Source organism: Cucurbita maxima, unplaced genomic scaffold (assembly GCF_002738345.1).
Source record: "Cucurbita maxima cultivar Rimu unplaced genomic scaffold, Cmax_1.0 Cma_Scf00033, whole genome shotgun sequence".
NCBI classification, from domain to species: Eukaryota; Viridiplantae; Streptophyta; class Magnoliopsida; order Cucurbitales; family Cucurbitaceae; genus Cucurbita; species Cucurbita maxima.
In genome coordinates, this window is record NW_019272049.1 from 1,456,012 (window position 1) to 1,474,084 (window position 18,073).

Below are 18,073 nucleotides of genomic sequence, written 5' to 3' on the forward strand. Positions count from 1 at the left end.
TATTGATATTTTTATACAATTGATACAGCTAGATCGACAATTTGATCCCAAATTAAGAGTACCCATCATAACCTAATGGCTATTTTTTGCGTAGTAATATTGTTAAATCAACTATTTAGACATTCTCTATTTTGATCGATATTTGGGTATAGCGTTTTTCTGGTCAAATCATTTCTTAAACTTTCTCGTTCGAGACCTAATTTGAAAGCGAGCGGTGAGGCTCTTGTCAAAGTCTAAACTCCACAAACAAAAGAAAGGCTAAACCATTCACCAACATCTTTACTATTCTTTTAAACCACACAATTTCTCGTTAAACAAAGTTCTTCGTGTTTTCTCTTCTCTTCCCATTCTCATCAACATCAACATCAACATTTTCACCTCGTTCGTCCTCCCCACCCGAAAAGCCATGAAGTTTGCATAAAAAGACTCGATTTTCATTCGTTTGTCTTCCAATCAAGAAACCCTGGTTCGTTTCTATTTGCATTACGATTACGTTCAATGATTTAAATACACCCAACCCATTCAACTTAAACTTCTAGGACGTTTCGAGGAACATTCGAGAATCGAACATTCAAACCCATTTCATGTTCGAGTTAGGTTAATAGAATCTTGGTTATATATATATATCATGATTTTATTTGAATTTGAGTTGGGTTCAAATTTCCATTATATTAGGTAAAAGCTTGAAGATTATGATCTTCTTATATTTATATTTCAAATCAAAAACATGTTGCCCATTAACAATCCTTTTTTATTCCTCGCCGGAATCTGATCGGAGATCGTGATTTCTTGCAGCCATTGTTTATCCGGCAAAATTCCGATCATAAATCCAACGGATCTGAGGTATTTGCATTGTAAATTCAATCAATATTCTGATTTATTTATTTATTTATTTTAATTTGATTTTACGATTTTCAGATGTTTAACAACTCATCAAAGGGAGAAATCGATTCACACGGCGGAGGAATGAACGTAAACGCATCAAATTTCGTAAAACACCCACCAGATTACCTGAGAAGAATCGATCAAATAGCAAAAACCGCCGCGAATTCCGGCAATCAGACGGCGACAGTAAACTCCGAGGGTTATTCAAAAACCCACTTCCGGTGCGACAGTTTGGAGGCACCGGGAGTGGTGATTAAGCCGCACACCGGCGGAGATGCGCGGTGGGATGCGATTAATATGGTGTCGAAAGGGGCGGCGTTGAATTTGAGCCATTTTCAGCTGTTGAAGAGGCTTGGTTATGGGGATATTGGGAGTGTTTATTTGGTGGAATTGAGAGGGACTGATACGTTCTTTGCTATGAAAGTGATGGATAAGGTGTCTTTGGCTAGCCGGAATAAGGTGTTGAGGGCGCAAACGGAGAGGGAGATTTTGGGGCTTTTGGATCATCCCTTTTTGCCCACTCTTTATTCTTATTTTGAAACTGATAAGTTTTATTGTTTGGTTATGGAGTTTTGTAGCGGTGGGAATCTTCATTCTCTTCGCCAAAAGCAACCTTACAAGTATTTTACTGAAGAAGCTGCCAGGTTATTGTTCTCTTTGCCTCTCTCGCTTTTCGTTTCGGTTTAGTTCTCTCTACTTGTTTGTTCGGCTTTGGTTAAATCTAATTGTGTGTATGGGTTGGAAACGTCTTTTGGATTAACCTGGTATTTCGAGTTAGTTGGGGTCGTGATTCGAGTAACTCGAACAACCTGAATAGAGTTCACAACCTAATCTTATTTAACCCTCTTGTTTTTTGTTTTTTTGTGACTTGAGCAACTTGAATAGGGTTCACAACCTAACGTTTCCTAACCTTCTTGTTTCTTTGTTGTGACCCGGGAAACATTAATAGAGTTTGCAACCTAACCTTTACATAACCCTCTTGTTTTTTGTTGTGACCCGAGCAACTTGAATAGAGTTCGCAACCTAACATTACACAACCCTCTTGTTTTTTTTGTGACCCGAGCAACTTGAATAGAGTTTGCAATCTAACCTTACCTAACCCTCTTGTTTTTTGTGACGAGAGAAACCCGAATAGAGTTTGCATCCTAACCTTACCTTACCCTTTTGTTTTTTTGTGACTCGAGCAACCCGAATAGAGTTCACAACCTAACCTTACCTAACCATCTTGTTTTTATGTAACTCGAGCAACCCGAATAGAGTTCACAACCTAACCTTACCTAACCATCTTGTTTTTATGTAACTCGAGCAACCCGAATAGAGTTCACAACCTAACCTTATATAACCCTCTCGTTTTTTTATGACAAGCAACCTAAATAGAGTTCACATCCTAACCTTGCCTAACCATCTTATTTTTTGTGACTCGAGTAACAATTCAAAGCCTAACCCTCTCGTTTTTTCTGATCTGAGCAACTCGAATAGAGTTCACAACCTAACATTATCTAACCCCTTTGTTTTTTGTGACCTGAGCAACCCAAATAAAGCTCACAACCTAACCTTACTTAGCCCTCTTGTTTTTTGTTACCCAAGCAACTCGAATAGAGTTCACAACCTAACCTTACCTAACACTCTTGTTTTTTTTATGTGTTGTTGAGTTGAGTTTTCTTTTTTATTTTTAATTATTTTTACAAAATTACTTATTTACTATACATGTTACATTGATAACTAAAATGTCATAAAATTCAAATATCAAACATTCACAAATCACGACATATGACTGACTATTACTAACTTAGGTTACAAACATCAAATGTTATTAATTTTCATAATAGCCTTTAAATTTAGATAGTGTAGGGTTGTAACCCTGTAAAAATGTCAACCCACGAACAGATTCAAATTTTTGGATTTCTATGATTTCAACCCAATCTAAATCGAATAAAAAAATCTATCCTAAACCAACGTTTACGGTTTGGGTTAGATAGTCTGGATTGGTTGGATTCGGGTTTTGATTATTTTATTTATCATTTATTCTTCTACTCACGCTTACAAATTAAAATTTAAACGAAAATTTTTAAAAAAATATATATTGAAATTGAGTGGCAATTTTTTTGTAAATTTTAGTTAAATATTTGAGAATAAATAAATATTTTACCAACTAATACTTTAGTTTTATTAGGATAAAAAATTTAAATAAAAATTAACCCAAGATGGAGTTGAGTTGGATTCATTACTTAATAAGAATTGTTTTGATTAAATGTCTTGACCTGATCCACGAATACCCTAGTGAACACTTAACCTGATCCACGAACACCCTAGTGAACATTTAGCCTAATCCACAAACACCCTAAAAAACACTTAACCTCCCTAATGAACACTTAACCTAATCCTCGAACACCTTAATGAACAATTAACCTAATCCTCGAACACCCTAATGAGCACGATTTCAAGCTATATTAGAATATTTGTATTAAGATTGTTTTTCTATATTTCTTTGCATTAACATGTCCCATAATCAGTTGAATTTGCTGCGTGTGTGTTTTTGAATGTGATATCCACAGGTTCTATGCATCAGAGGTTCTATTAGCATTGGAATACCTTCACATGTTAGGCATAGTCTACAGAGATTTGAAACCCGAAAACCTGTTAATCCGAGACGAAGGCCACATCATGCTCTCCGATTTCGACCTCTCCCTTCGCTGCTCTGTCAGCCCGACCCTCGTCAAATCCTCCTCCATCAACGTCAACGGCAGCTCCAACACCGGCAGCAACGGCAGCAATGGTGGAGGCAGCGGTGGCATTCTCGACGACGAATCCGCTGTCCATGGCTGCATGCAACCTTCCAATTTCCTCCCTCGCATTCTCCCTTCCAAGAAGAATCGCAAGTCGAAATCCGACTTCGGCCTCTTCGTCGGTGGCTCCCTCCCGGAACTCATGGCCGAACCAACCAACGTTCGGTCTATGTCCTTTGTCGGTACACACGAGTATCTCGCACCGGAGATCATACAAGGGGAAGGTCACGGCAGCGCGGTCGACTGGTGGACCTTTGGGATCTTCCTCTACGAGCTTCTTCATGGGACCACACCCTTCAAAGGGTCTGGAAATAGAGCCACGCTTTTCAACGTGGTGGAGCAGCCGCTTAGGTTCCCGGAGGCACCGCAGGCCAGCCTAGCCGCTAGGGATCTCATCAGAGGGCTTCTGGTCAAGGAGCCGCAAAAGAGGATCGCTTATAGAAGAGGCGCCACTGAGATCAAGCAGCATCCCTTCTTTGATGGAGTGAATTGGGCGTTGGTGAGAAGCGCAATGCCGCCACACGTGCCGGAGCCGGTGGATTTCAGCCAGTTTGCCAGAAAGAAGGGCGGCGGCGGAGTGCAGGAAGAGAAGAAGCCGGTGGCTGCTGAGAATTCTTCGCCGTCGACTGGTGGCGATCCCAATTATGTGGATTTTGAATACTTCTAATTAATTTTTCCCTAATTTTTTCAGAATTGAACAGAGGTTTGGTTGTGTATGATTCCCTCTAATCCATTTTTTGTGTAATTATTTTCATCAATTATATATATTAAAACACACCATTGGTCAAATTTTACGAGCGTTTAACGTTATGTCTTGATATGATCTCGTGGGGAAATATAGGTTAAAGTGAACGACAAGGAGTGCCTTGAATCAGCTTTAGGATTATTGAGTGACTTCGGCTCATGCCAACCAAGTAAGTGACTCCACTATCGGTTATTGTCTTATGTATGATGACATGTGTCCCATGACCTCTGCATGTGTCATATGCTTGAATGTTATGTTATGCTATGCTATGTGATGTTATGTAATACTATACTATGTTATGATATGATAGGCTATGCTATGTTATGTGATACTAGGCTGCGATAAGTTATGCTCGATAATGATATGTTACGCTATGTACTTAGATGTTATGATATGTCATGTTACACCACAACAGGCTATGTTATACTATGATAAGTTGCGTTATGATAGGATCATGCCATTAGGTACAAAAGTGATATGATAATTAGATGCTATGATACGTAAACCTCCATAGAAAATGTCATGGAAGGTAAGCTAGGTAATAGGAAATACACGGGACTTATGTAAGCATAATTCACACACTATGTTAGAAATGTTGGAGGTTTGTTTTACATCATATATTATGTCATGACTATAAGATGTGGGGATCTCATGCATTTCTGTGTGACACGTGCATTGGGATACTTCCCCACTATGTTGTGTAAGGATCCGTACAATATGATATATGATTTATGACATATGCTTACCATGATATATTGATGGCTCTTTCCCTCCGTGGTGTTCAATAAAGAGCCCATTAGCGAGTGCTGGTCCGACAAGCCAAGCTTAAGGGGTGTGCGAGCCTGCCTGGTGAACCCATGCTCGCACACATGGGTCATGTGTAAGAAGTAATACACATCCAACCTTGCCCGAATGGGAAAGCTGCCTAAGGTCATGATATGCTATGATAAAATGATTGGTCCCCCATATTGCATAGGTTTGCATTCCCTAACCTCAATAGTAGGGTCACTAAGTATTTCTTAAAATACTCTAGTCATGTGCTACTCATATATTTCAGGTAAGGCACCCCTGTACAAATAACAGTAATGTTGCGTTGGAGACCATGGAACCAGTATTAGGGTAGCTGCATTTTTCTTTTGCTTATTAGTCTTAGGTTAGTGTAGGACATTGCTTTATTTACTAGTTTTCATTCATTCCTCTAATTTTCGTTTTTTAAATGTCAGTTTGATTTAAGAATTTTATTTTTAATGTACAAGTTCATGGCATTGTTTATGAACTATTTAAAATGAATATTTCTGTATAAAAAGAGAACTTTAACAATATTAGTTATGCATATGGTATCGGATCTATTTAAATCCGTAAATTTAATGTCAATTGTACTAAAATAGATAAATTACCAAAAGAGCTCCCATACCGTAGCAAGTAATATATGAAAACATTTCATATATACAAGAGGTGACGTAAAGTAACGACCTATTTTTTCACGGCTTAGAATCATGAAATCATGAACCACTATGTAAACTCAAAAGGTGACGTAAAGTACACAAAAACTCTAACAATCAGTTTTTTCTTACATTTTTTTTATATAATTTACTTTTTTGGTGGTAAGGTATCACAATCGGTACTTTTTTGGTACTAGGATAACGATTATGCAACAATTGTTCTAACCCGATGAAAAAATCGACCATATGGAAGTTGAACTTTACAAACAATCTTTCCCTAAGATCAAGCATTGGGTCACGTTTGGAAAAAAATGTTTTAAAAAACATGAGCGAGGAAATGCGTTAAAAACAATTTGAAGAAAAAAAAAATCAAGGTTACAAGCTAAAAGTGAATAAGCAACCACCACCACTTCTTTGATAGCATATAATTCAAGTAGGAAGAATTGACAACTAATCACATCCTCTATCGTATATTTTGAGACATTTAGCTCTAACTAGTGTACATAAGATTTTGGTGAACAATCATACACCTCTGTATTGACACGACAAGAATAGTAAAAACCTAATTATACAAGAAAGCAAGTTAAAGGGGTTTGAAACGTGAATCCAGCTATAGACAATACATCCTTAACAAGCATGATCGGGTCATCCGTCACGCAATCACAAACAATACGATTCCACACTTGGTAGGCAATGATTGAAATCCATGCAGCTTCCAATTTGAAGAATGGAAGCTGCACTTGGTGAAGTTGCAATCCCATTGAGAGAAAATACGAAAGAAAAGACCCTAAAACGAGAGCAATGTAGTAATAATAGTAATCCTAATCCTCACAAATTACTTGATCAACTACTTTACTACCAACAAAAGCATACCCTCCCACAGATCGTACGATCTAATATACTCCGACAGTCGCAGCTTGTCGACTTCGCTACTTCCTCCATGGTTGCATCATGGCTACAAACAGCCCCTGGGTTAACTAACAATCCCGAGTTAATTCACTCGCTTCTTTCATATGCATATAAAATCAGTAGCTTATAAATGTATAAAATCTCAATCAAAGGCAAGCAAATGACATGTGCCATATAGAAGCTTTGAACTGAAGAAAGCAGCCATAAAAAGAACTCGCATATATGAACTGCTGGTAAACAAAGCCAGTTCCAAATTTCAAGCCAACATCAGAGTCAATAACATCGATAAAATGAATACAAGAACCAAATTGTTTTGAATATATTGCCTCTATACAATCAACTCAGGTGCCAGTTAACAAAACTATAATTATAGAATGATAAAGTGTTAGTACCAATATAAAATACCCAAAAAAACATCGAACTTATTCCATATATCAATCGGATATAATAAACCATCGTGAATATAAGACCCTCCAATTTTATCCATATGGTAATGTTGGTTGGTCATTGCTACAGAAAAAGCTGATTCTAGATCACCTACCCTTTTCAGCAATGTCAAATCCAATATGGGTTCACGTGAGATTCCACATTGGTTGGAGAGGAGAATGAAACATTTCTTGTAAGGGTGTTAAAACCTCTCCCTAGCATACGTGTTTTAAAACATTACGGGGAAGCCTAGACGGGAAAACCTAAAGAGGACAATATCTCGCAGTGGGTTTAGACTGTTACAAATGGTATCAGAGCCAGACACCGGGCGATGTGCTAGCGAAGACACTAGGCCCCAAGGGGGTGGATTGTGAGATCCCACATTGGTTGAAGAGGGGAACAAAACATATCTTATAAGGGTGTGAAAACCTCTCCCTAACAGATGCATTTTAAAACTTTGAGGGGAAGCTCGAAAAGAAAAGCTCAAATAAGCAATGAAGAGGAAGAAGCCCAACTACCAAATTTCTTTGAAACTATATTTAAGTTATAAAAAAGTACAATCAAACTATGACATGGTAATAAACTTGTGATGTCCCACGTCCCACACTGGTTAGGGAGGAGAACAAACCACCATTTATAAGGGTGTGAAAACCTTCCCCTAACAGACGCGTTTTAAAGCCTTGAGGGGAAGCCCGAAAGGAAAAGCCCAAAGAGGACAATATCTGCTAGCGGTGGATCTGGGTCGTTACAAATGGTATCAGAGCCAGACACTGGATGATGTGTCAGCCTTCTCATTGTCCCCCAAAGGGGGTAGACACGAGGTGGTGTGCCAGTAAGGATGTTGGGCCCCAAAGAGGGTGGATTTAGGGGCGGTCCAACATTGGTTGAGGAGGAGAACAAACCACCATTTATAAGGGTGTGGATACCTTCCCCTAGCAGACGCGTTTTAAAGCCTTGAGGGGAAGCCCGAAAGGGAAAGCTTAAAGAGGACAATATCTGCTAGCGGTGGATCTGGGCCGTTACAGAACTCATCACAAGTCAGTACATAAGATTCCTATGATATGGTAAGTGTTATTGATTTATCGCTACTCAGTAGGCCTTTGAATAGATTTCATTAAATATTCAATAAATGATTTTAAAATCATCCAGCAACAAACCCTTATAGAAAAACTGTTTCCTGTCTGCAACCTAAATAAAACACATCCTAGAATATGATATAAAAGGAACCTAGGCAATACATAAATAAAGCCTGCATGAACCATAAACTATTTTTGACAATGAACTTGGACTTTAATGAGAGATAAGAGTGCACGTATATAGCAAGCAACTGAGAAACCAAATAAAAAGCATGCCCTGCATATATACAAGGCTGAGCATAGCAACAAAAAAACCCACTACCCTTAAGTTCCCTACCATTTAAAAATGCTGAAGTAATAGAGCCTAGAGCATAGCATTAAACTGTATAAAAAAGTCCATACCTCTGAACACTGCCTAAGAACCTTTTTTTCTCTCTATAACTAGGTGTCGTAGGCTCGTTCCACATTAGGCTCGTGATCCACCTTTGGGACCTTGTCCAACTCAAGATCATCTCTAAAAGACAATAATGATTATCAGAGCTAAATTTTATTCTTTTATTTTGAAAGTTTAGTTCTTCAAGGAAAAAAATCAAATCTAAATATTATCCTCTGACTGATACTCATGTTCAGCCAAAATCTTCTCACGTTGGCTCCACCAAAGCTCCATAGAGGTTCATATCATCAGTCAATATTAGAAACCGCATAAAAAGAATCCATGGCTATGGTCGACGCACTTCATTTTAGCACGATTCATGGATTGAGAGAGACGGCCTTGAAACCACACGTCCAAAGCTCTACAGGCTCTTCAATAGGCCAAATGATTCAGTAGTTGACCTCTATAACTTAGCTAACAATGCTTGGGACCTAGAGCTTTGAAGGAACCTTAAATAAGATAAAATTTTAGAGTAGGCCTCCTTGCTTACGATTCTTTGGTCCTCTGATTCGTCCAAGATATTCTCAGCAAAGTCAATGTTGGGGACATTAATCCGTCTTAAGGGACATCTTAAGGGATCAGAGAAAAATAACCTGTTCACAGTCATCTGCAAAGGTTCCTACCCAAGGAAAATTAAAGCTTCCCTACAGAGCTTAGACATCGGCCATAAATACGACTGACTGAAGGAGAATACCTAATTTTTTCCTTTCCCCTTCTTGAGGTGTTATGTATAGAAAAAGTGCAGAATCACTAAGTCACCTCTTTTGCTCATCCTTTTTTTCTGATAACAACGAGATGTAATCATTAATCAACGAAAAGATGTATAAAAGGAGGAGATGAAAAATCCCCAAAAGCCATGGGAGTTGCAAAAAAGGACTTCAGTTGGCGTAAATTTAGCTCGTCTTTTTGGTCAAAAGTGTTGAGTTTTGATACAATTAAATTTCTTGTAACTCATCCGTTTAAGCTTTTGATTTAGTAGTGGTTTAACATGATATCAGTGCAGGTGATCATACATTCACAACGTAATGTCATTTCCTCCTCAATTAGTCCTAATGTGGACTTGTTAGCTCTTCTACCAATTTTTCACAAAAACACTAACATAATCCAAATCAAGACAACAAAAACAACATTAAAGTGAACTGTAGACTCTGGGCTAAACGTAACGAGCAAACAACATTTCTATTCATAAATGATAAAGATGGTCAAACCCTTGTAAAGTATTTTACACAAGCTCAGATCGGCACATAAATGTAACAACAATCTCTGCAGAAAACTATAAACAAATGAACAACTGCATACCTAAAATTACATGCCAGACAGTTTCAATGGTTGATCCCTGTGGCTGCCATGAAAAAATTGTTAGGAGTTCCCCGAATTGTGACTAACCTGAAAGGCCATATGATACACATCTGACATCCACTCTACACACGAGGCTGTAACTGGCTGTAAAATTCAGTGAAGTCAAGGCGGAATAGGAGAAACTTCAAATCAACATGCTGTTGCAAAGGCAGCTGAGAAATGAATCCCTCAAGTAATGAAGAATACTCTTTAGCTAATGCAGCTAGATCTTGTTCAACATTCCGAAGAAATTCACCAGCACGTTGCGTTAGAGCCTTCTTGCCATCAGCTAACCATGATGCTGTTTCTAAAGATTTTTCCGTTGAACGGATATTTGTACTCTTGCCTCTGGAGGGTAAAGATGACTCTATTGTTCTACATAACAACAAGAGACATACTAAATCCAAGAAGAAAGGAACAGCACATAGAGAAGCATTAAAATAAATAAATCAAAATATAATATTACCTGCATTGTAATTCATGTATTCCCTCGTACAACCTGTCCGCATTACTTCGAAATCGCAATATTAGATCAAACAAAACAAAAAGTGACTTGCAAAGTGGCTGAGATTGTTCTCCAAGAAGAGATTTCTCAAATATTGAATGAAGATACTTTTCATGAGCCGCAAGTAAAGCATCCAAATCCATTGCCGCTTCCATTTCGTTTGAAAAATCCGACCACGATACCTCCAAGACTTCAAACATTATGTAGTATTGCAAGTTCGAGACAAAATGATTCATCTCAACCCAAAGGACCTGGCATCGCCTCAATGTTGAGAGTAATTGCAGCTTAACCCCATGGTGCAGCTTAGTCAATGAACAGGACGTGATGCAGTTTGGTTTCATCGTCTTCCAAGTACCTATAAGTGCATGCTCAACACGTCTAAGCTTCCAAAGGAAATTAAAGATCCTTAAATACTTCGACATGACAGACTCTGTAAATACAGTATCTAGTGGAACTCTTGCCTCATATTCCAAAGAGAATACATCCCAACCCCTATCTCCAGTTCCATGAGGCATCATCTTAACCTTTAATCTATCCAAGATGTCGGGATCGTCATACTGAGCATTAGAGGAGCGAATTGCAGTTTCGAGGAGACCAGATAACTTAAACAAGCTAATAGAATTAGCAGGTTCAGAAAGCTCAGGCCCAACAATATCCATCAAATATTGGACAAAATCTCCTTGTCCTAATAGTAAATAGCGCTTGATTGCTAGACAGTGGTCTTTGAACTTATACCGCTTGTGCATTACATCCAACAAGTGTTTGTCTATTCTTTTTGCTGCTCCATCAACCAAAGATTCAAGGGCATCGGTTTCACCATATCCAAGACTTCCCCTTTTGGTTGTAGTCCCAGCCGCTACTGCTGCTTCTGTTGCAGCATCAGCCCATCCCATGTCCTCACAACAAACACGAAGGAAATTAATTGATTTCCCAGTCCTCAAAATACGTTGGGCTAGAGACTGCGAAATAAACGATGGAAGCATGCCAGAATGAAGCCTATAACCTTCCCTCCAGAGAGATTCAGCTTTCACTTGTTGACCAACAACAAAAAACTCAGAAAAAATGTCTTCCAGCTCCCCTTCTAATACCCAGCTCCTTACCATCTCAAAAAGTGGAGAGCATACACGCCGCAACAAACGCCTCATGAATTCGAGCACCAAGGGGTCACCATGCTGAGCATGTAAATGAATGGCCCCAGCCATTGCCCCACCCTTCAGGACCCGACACTTGTCCACCAATACAGCCATCAACCTCATTTTCACCATTGGCTCTGCGAACCAGACTGCCAATCTCCTTAGAGACAGATAGTTTCCTGAACTTGCTGCCTCCGAAACCAAAGGTATCGGATTCATCGACTGAGCTTCGACAACTGCCAACAGTTTATAGTATTCTGAAAGCTCATCCTGTAATGCAGCACAAAAAGCATGTCCAACAGTTCCAACATCTTCGGCTGGAAAACGTTCCATATTCTCTGAGATATAACCTTTAACCTTCCTAAACAGCCACCCAATTTCACAGAGCTTGCGAACCATTGTCCTAGTTGCCCTGGGAGCCTTAACGAAATTGGATAAAACATACCCATCAGCATTGTTGTCAAATTTCACATACTTCCCATCAATTCCTTGACAAGCATACAACACATCCCTCACCAAAACCTCTTCAGACACTTCATTTTCCTCCTTTAGCAAATTAGCAAACTCCTTAAAAGCAACATCGCGAAGATTCTCAGGGTCTTTCGAAACAAGCAAAACCCCCTTCTGCCACTTCTTCTCCGCCCCCCCAGACTTCTTTCCCAACACAGGATCACTCGCCACTAAATTAGGCAAAAGCACTGAAGATTCAAACAGGGTCTGTCTACATTTCCGATCCTCCGCCACAATTTTGAGCAAATAAAGCACAGCCCACTTATTATTCACACTCCCAGGGCCAGTTTTAGACGCAAATTTAGTGTAAAGATCAGCAAAAGTGAGCGCCTGAGAAGACTTACCCTCAGTGGCGAGCCGACGCTTGATGGACTCAGCAATGGCGGCAGCATCAGGAGCAATGGAGGGAGTCATTCGGCTAGTAAGAATGCGAATCGCATAGCGAAGGGACTTTTGGAAATCGGAAGAGGTAGCGCTGGAATTGGAGGTGGGATTGTGGGAAAGAAGACGAAGAACAAGATCCTTGACGAGATCAAGAACCTTACTGGGATCGTCTTCTTCCATTTTAGAGGGAGAAATGGAGAGGGTGTGGGAGAAAACGAGAGATTTAGAGAAGAAGAGAGGGGAAAGGCATGTGTAATAATCGAAGATCAAATCAAATGAGTGTATGGGTCTTTTTAATTTTGTTCGTGAGCGCGGATTTCAGCTCTCCCGTTTTTCTTCACACGGAAATTATTTTAAATCTAAAATGGATTACGTTCACCTTTTGTTTTAAAAATTTTGAATTTTTCCAATAGTCTCAAAATATTTCAAAATAAACTACCTGCCTCTCGAGCGGAGATAGTAAATTGCTTGGCTCCCCCATTAGGCGCAACTGATACTAACTCAATAACGAACCCTCTTTTATTCTTGTAACTCACTGTAGGTGACCACTGAGACTTATGTACCAAATCGATCCTAATCGATCCTAACCTCTTTTGGTTAGTTCACGAAAGGTTGCACCCCTAATCATTCCTACACCATTCCTACAAGGTATCTAGTCCTAAACTCTTTTGGTTAGTTTACGAATAAAGGTTGCACCCCTTAATCATTCCTACAAGGTATCTAGTTGATGATCCTGGACGATGTTCTAGATTGCATACAGTAGAATGGAACTTATTGGAAAAGAACCCAAGAAAGAAAATGGGACCTACAACTATGTTATTATATCATATTACGTAAACAGTGATAAAACCATCATAACAGACACTCTAGAGTACATAGCCGGAATAAAATCAATCTAGGCATGTTATGAAACTCATAAACATGTTAAGACTATCAAAGCTCTCAAACATACAAGTAGAAGCTAACTATGTTTTAAAAAACAGGCAAGTGGAAACTAACTATGTTTTAAACTGTCTAAACTTCAAACCCTACTCGTTTCTAAGTTTAGCTATCATCATAATTAGTCGATTAGGCTTTTAAATATGGTTTTGAATCATATGTCACACGTCTTAACTTAATTTAATTCTCAAAATTTAAACTCGGTTGATAGAATTGAAGCTAAGCTCAAACTATACAAACAAAATTTAACGTAAAAAACCAGACACTAGATTGAAACGAATCTCGAACTATAAGGACCGATTAGTAATTTTAATATTTCCAAGTGCCAAAACTCCATTCCATGGACAGCCATAAAACACCTGCCAAACGAACAATTTGAAATGCAGAGCTAATGAATCATACTAACAAAAGAAAGACTTAAGAGAAACTTGGCTTTAAATACATAAAAGCTTCTTTGATTCATTTTGTAGGTTACATTTTTTATATTAGCTTGGAAGTTTCTCCAAGAGCTTTTTCAGCACTTGGAGAACAAACTTGTTTTACCTGTACAATGATACATTCACCTGAACACCACAAGAGCTTAGCTTAGGCCCTTGCTCCTGCTCTCATTCTTCTTTCCATATTCGACCCGTGATTCTCAGTTTCAGCTCTCGTCTTTCTCCCCCCGAAAAATACAGTGCCAGATTTCTTTGAATGATGAGACCGTCTTGACTATCACGAACTTTTCGGTGACTGTCACGGATGCCTCTCGGAATTCCTTGCCATATCAGTTTACGCCCGTTGTGACCCACTTCCAAACTGTAGCTGAACTTTTTTGCTTCGTTATCTTCGCCCATGAATCGTAAGAACGCCATGTAAACAGGCGCTGTTCCTAGCTGGAACGCCTCGAAATGCAAGCAGAACTGTCTTCCAAAGCAGTTGAAAACCTGCCATTGCAAGCTACTATAAAATATTCCAATGCTCAAAGATGGAAGACAACCCGGTTTTTCAGACCTTTAGCTAGCAATTATCATCGTTCAGATTACACGGTTTATCGAAATATATATTTATATATACTCACGGGACGAACCATTTAACTATACATTTGATTTTCAAGAAAACTTGTATATATAGCTTACATAGTTAAGTTATGTGAAGTGAAGCATGGTGAGAAAGTATACTGATTCTATATAGAGCAAGCACCTACCGTTAGCATCCATGTGGCGTTTTCAACTTCGTGTGGATTTGATTTCACATAGCGATGATTGAAGGTACACCCGTCGTGCATGTCAACCTTGTGATCATCTTTGAGATGTGCAACAAGAGACGGGATGTCGCCCGTGACCGAGCACTCGGATCCAGCATAAGGGCAGTTGTAAGGACGGAATCGACAGTGTTGCTCATGCTTAAGCTTACTGTAGTAAGGGAAAATATCTTGGCAACCCAAATTCTGGTATCTGCAGGGGATTTCCAGCGACTCAGCTACCTTCTCCAATGCCAAGCACCTTATGTTTCCGAGTTCATGACGACAGGTCGGGCAGCAGTTGCTAACTCTGATCTTGCAGTTTGAGCACAGTGTGTGGCCGTTTGGGCACTAAAGTTCAAAAGCCAGTCAAGAAAGTCCGAAACAAAGCAGAAGCGGAAAAATATATCACACCTCCACGACGTAAAGATTCAAGAATAAAGAGATGTTCTATGTCTTCAATACAACCTTAATACTAAGAAAAGAACTAAAGAACCAGCAACATGGAGAATTCGCCACGGTACAGAGTCCAAATCAACCTTTGAATCAAGAATTAAGAAATTAAGCCATACAGAAAAAGTACTTTTTTCCACGCTGAAAGCACTCCGAACACTCCCGAGCATAGCTTAATTTATAACGAGAAGTACAAGAGGAAAAACAGGATATAAGGTACATACCTGGTAAATTGGAGGGTACATCAGATTTGTGCAGACAGGACACTCGAGCAATTCTTGCACGCCATTGGTTGAATAAACTCCAAGCTTCCCACTCGAACCAAGTAGGACTTTTGAAGATGTAGAATTATTCTCTGATTTAGACATTGCTATGTCATGCCCTGAAACTGAAGGATGAGAATCAACTACTTCTTTGCAGGTACTGCTTCCTGGAGCCATAGCCATTTAAATTTTAATGGAGTTCTTTAAGCTATTATAGGAAACTCTTCACCATATGGCAGCCATCACCCATCCATGAGTTCAATCCTATTAAACCAGACAAAAAAAAGGAAAAGGGCTTGTCAGTGAACATATTAGACGAAATGTTTCGTGTTGTTCGGAGATTTGTTGGTATAATTTGAATGAAAGTCGGGCGATAACGAAAACTAAACATGATCAACAATGCTTAATAACATACAGGACTTAGCAACACCCTCATTTTCTTATAATCTGAACTGGAAACAACACATATATGCTTACTGGCCATTTGCTAGATTCTTTAGTAACCGATATTGGTCGCTAGCTCATAGTTAGATTTATATAACATTGAGTTAACAGAACTCGAGCGTATGGTACTTCGAGTTTCGTATTCCAAGCTATAAGTTCGCTAATCCTACAAACTACACAAACTCAAGGTTTAAAACCCACCTTTTCTATTACTATGTGAAGTTTGTATATTATTAATCTTAAACAAACACATATTACACAAACCTCGAGATTTTACAAACTGTTCCATTGTATAGTCCAAGCATGGAAACTAGTACTACCGAACCTAAACCTAACAAGGCAAGCTTATCAAGACTATGAGTTTAAACATCCTAGCTTAAAGTTGGATTGTGCCAACGCACATGCACATCCAGGCATTCATTGACAAAGAAGCTTCAAAATACTGAAAGATCAACTTCAAAATTTATTTAGTTTGATGAACTCTTTACTTGAAAAACCTTGATGAAATAAATATAAAGCAATCTAGATTCCTTCCAAACCCAAAGCAATAGTGAAATCCCAAATAACACGGAGCTCGCTCAATATTACGGTTTGTCTAATATCAACTTGGAATCATCTCTGGGGACCTAAGTTATTCTTTATGCTTTCTCCATGCCCAAATAAATGTAAACAAGATTTTTCTCTTCTGTCCCTCTAACCCCAAACTGCCACCATCACCAGAATCATTACTTTTCTGAATAAGCCAAGAACCATAGGTAGAGCCAAGACAAAGGAGGGGCAATCTTAAATTCAAAATTTTATTAAGAAAAGATTTCATCCTTTTCCACTCATTTGCCCCTCTTTAATTTTTAGAATTGAGAGTGTACATTAACAAAAGAGAAAATTGACTCTATCTAATAAGGGTGTATTAGAGTGCTGTTACCGCTTTAGAAAGATTACAGGGTGTTGAGGCTTGACTAAGAATCTCGAAAGGTCTCAACCTAGGTTAAGGGCGGGAGCACCCTGACGGATTAGTCAAGCGTTCATTTCTTTGAAGCCAGCTGATAAACAGATCCCCGCTAGTAGCACGGCTTGCTTCGCTTTTGTTAGGAGTCTGTGCTTCCCCTCAGTTGGGTTGGGGGAAAGAAGAGGGCATTAGCTATCGCGAAGGATTCAATCCAGTCACAGGTTGCATACACAACCCATTATAATAAAAGTTTAGCAAAAGATGTCTAATCATGAACACAAAACGAAACATCCTACATTAACTTAACTTGATTATTTTATTTTGGAGGAGAAATAGAAAACGGAAAGTAACAAACATGAATGCTACCATAGTCTTACATAAAAGTTTCAGTTCATATCAAATGCTTTAAAATTGTGGAGATACATCACTGAATGAAATCATAGGCTCATTTGAATCCATCAGAACAACCCTATTTCAGTCAAATTTCAAAAACCATGTGATTAAATCAAAATTCATCCACCGAAAGCCCTAAAAAATGGACTGAAATCGAACGAAATGAGACCAAGCAGCACCTGTTCTTCCTCTTTTACAAAGTACAAATTGATAAACCATTTCTAAATTAGAAAATCAATATTCGACAACGAAACAACATTTGCACGAAACCTAAGGAACGAAACAAAACAAGACCTCATTTACAAGTCTCCAGAAAGAAAAACAGAACCACACAAAAACCAAGAACAATAACAGAAGAAAATCTTACAAAAAAAACAAAGAGAATCCATATCCCTAGTTGAGAATTCCGAGTCAAATTGCAGAAACAGACGATCAATTCAAATGATAAATTCTGGGGGTGGCTCAAAAGTGGCAAAATCAATACGAACGTTAAAAACAAAACCAGAAATGGAATTGAAGAAAGGGATTAAAAGAAAAGAAAACTAATAACCTCAATCCGACGGGGACCAGAAGTGGGATTAGCCCATACCTCATCGGCTTTGGAATTCGAACAAAAAGTTAAAACGATTAATGATTGATTATCGATGAATCGTTGAAATTGTGCAATTGCTTTCACCACCGCTGCGGGACCGCCATTATAATTTTTTTTTTCTCTCTCTCTTTAATTTCTCTTTGGCTTTTTACTTACTTTTTCCTTTGTTTCTTTTGGAGATAAAACTCTGTTGCTCAAACCGAGGGAGGGAAGCGACAGCTTTCGAACAGACAAGGAAGGAAAATATGA

The 18,073-nt window shown here is 38.7% G+C and overlaps 3 protein-coding genes across 10 annotated transcripts; 1 reads left to right on the forward strand and 2 right to left on the reverse strand.

The window, feature by feature from the left end:
* Nucleotides 1-753: 753 nt before the first annotated feature.
* Nucleotides 754-4,338, forward strand: LOC111467137 (serine/threonine-protein kinase RHS3-like; the record flags this gene model as incomplete). The annotated part of the gene is made up of 3 exons (XM_023111914.1): nt 754-843; nt 919-1,529; nt 3,441-4,338. Coding segments are annotated over 3 exons (1,599 nt in total), but the record flags the coding sequence as incomplete, so codon positions are not given.
* Nucleotides 4,339-6,282: 1,944 nt separating this feature from the next.
* Nucleotides 6,283-12,752, reverse strand: LOC111467159 (gamma-tubulin complex component 3). 2 transcript variants are annotated; one of them, XR_002714492.1, is made up of 3 exons: nt 10,507-12,752; nt 10,002-10,415; nt 6,283-6,826 (listed from the first exon to the last, which is right to left on the reverse strand). XR_002714492.1 is itself a non-coding variant. In XM_023111946.1 (2 exons), the coding sequence occupies exons 1-2, from the start codon at nt 12,750-12,752 to the stop codon at nt 10,124-10,126; spliced, it is 2,538 nt and encodes an 845-aa protein (XP_022967714.1). In that variant the 3' UTR covers nt 9,857-10,123. The 2 variants fall into 2 exon arrangements, 1 of the variants encoding a protein (XP_022967714.1); XM_023111946.1 differs by lacking the exon at nt 6,283-6,826 and having other exon boundaries at nt 9,857-10,415.
* Nucleotides 12,753-13,781: 1,029 nt separating this feature from the next.
* On the reverse strand, nt 13,782-18,060 carry LOC111467239 (E3 ubiquitin-protein ligase SINAT2-like). Of its 7 annotated transcripts, none has more exons than XR_002714498.1 (6): nt 17,822-18,051; nt 16,816-16,986; nt 15,411-15,713; nt 14,698-15,084; nt 13,950-14,437; nt 13,782-13,804 (listed from the first exon to the last, which is right to left on the reverse strand). XR_002714498.1 is itself a non-coding variant. In XM_023112088.1 (4 exons), exons 2-4 carry the CDS (start codon nt 15,630-15,632, stop codon nt 14,117-14,119), a joined length of 930 nt encoding a protein of 309 aa, XP_022967856.1. In that variant the 5' UTR covers nt 15,633-15,713; nt 17,783-18,051; the 3' UTR covers nt 13,944-14,116. The 7 variants fall into 7 exon arrangements, 2 of the variants coding, with proteins under 2 accessions (XP_022967856.1, XP_022967857.1); XR_002714497.1 differs by having other exon boundaries at nt 17,783-18,051; XR_002714499.1 differs by lacking the exon at nt 17,822-18,051 and adding an exon at nt 17,600-17,754.
* Between the last annotated feature and the right edge of the window lie 13 nt (nt 18,061-18,073).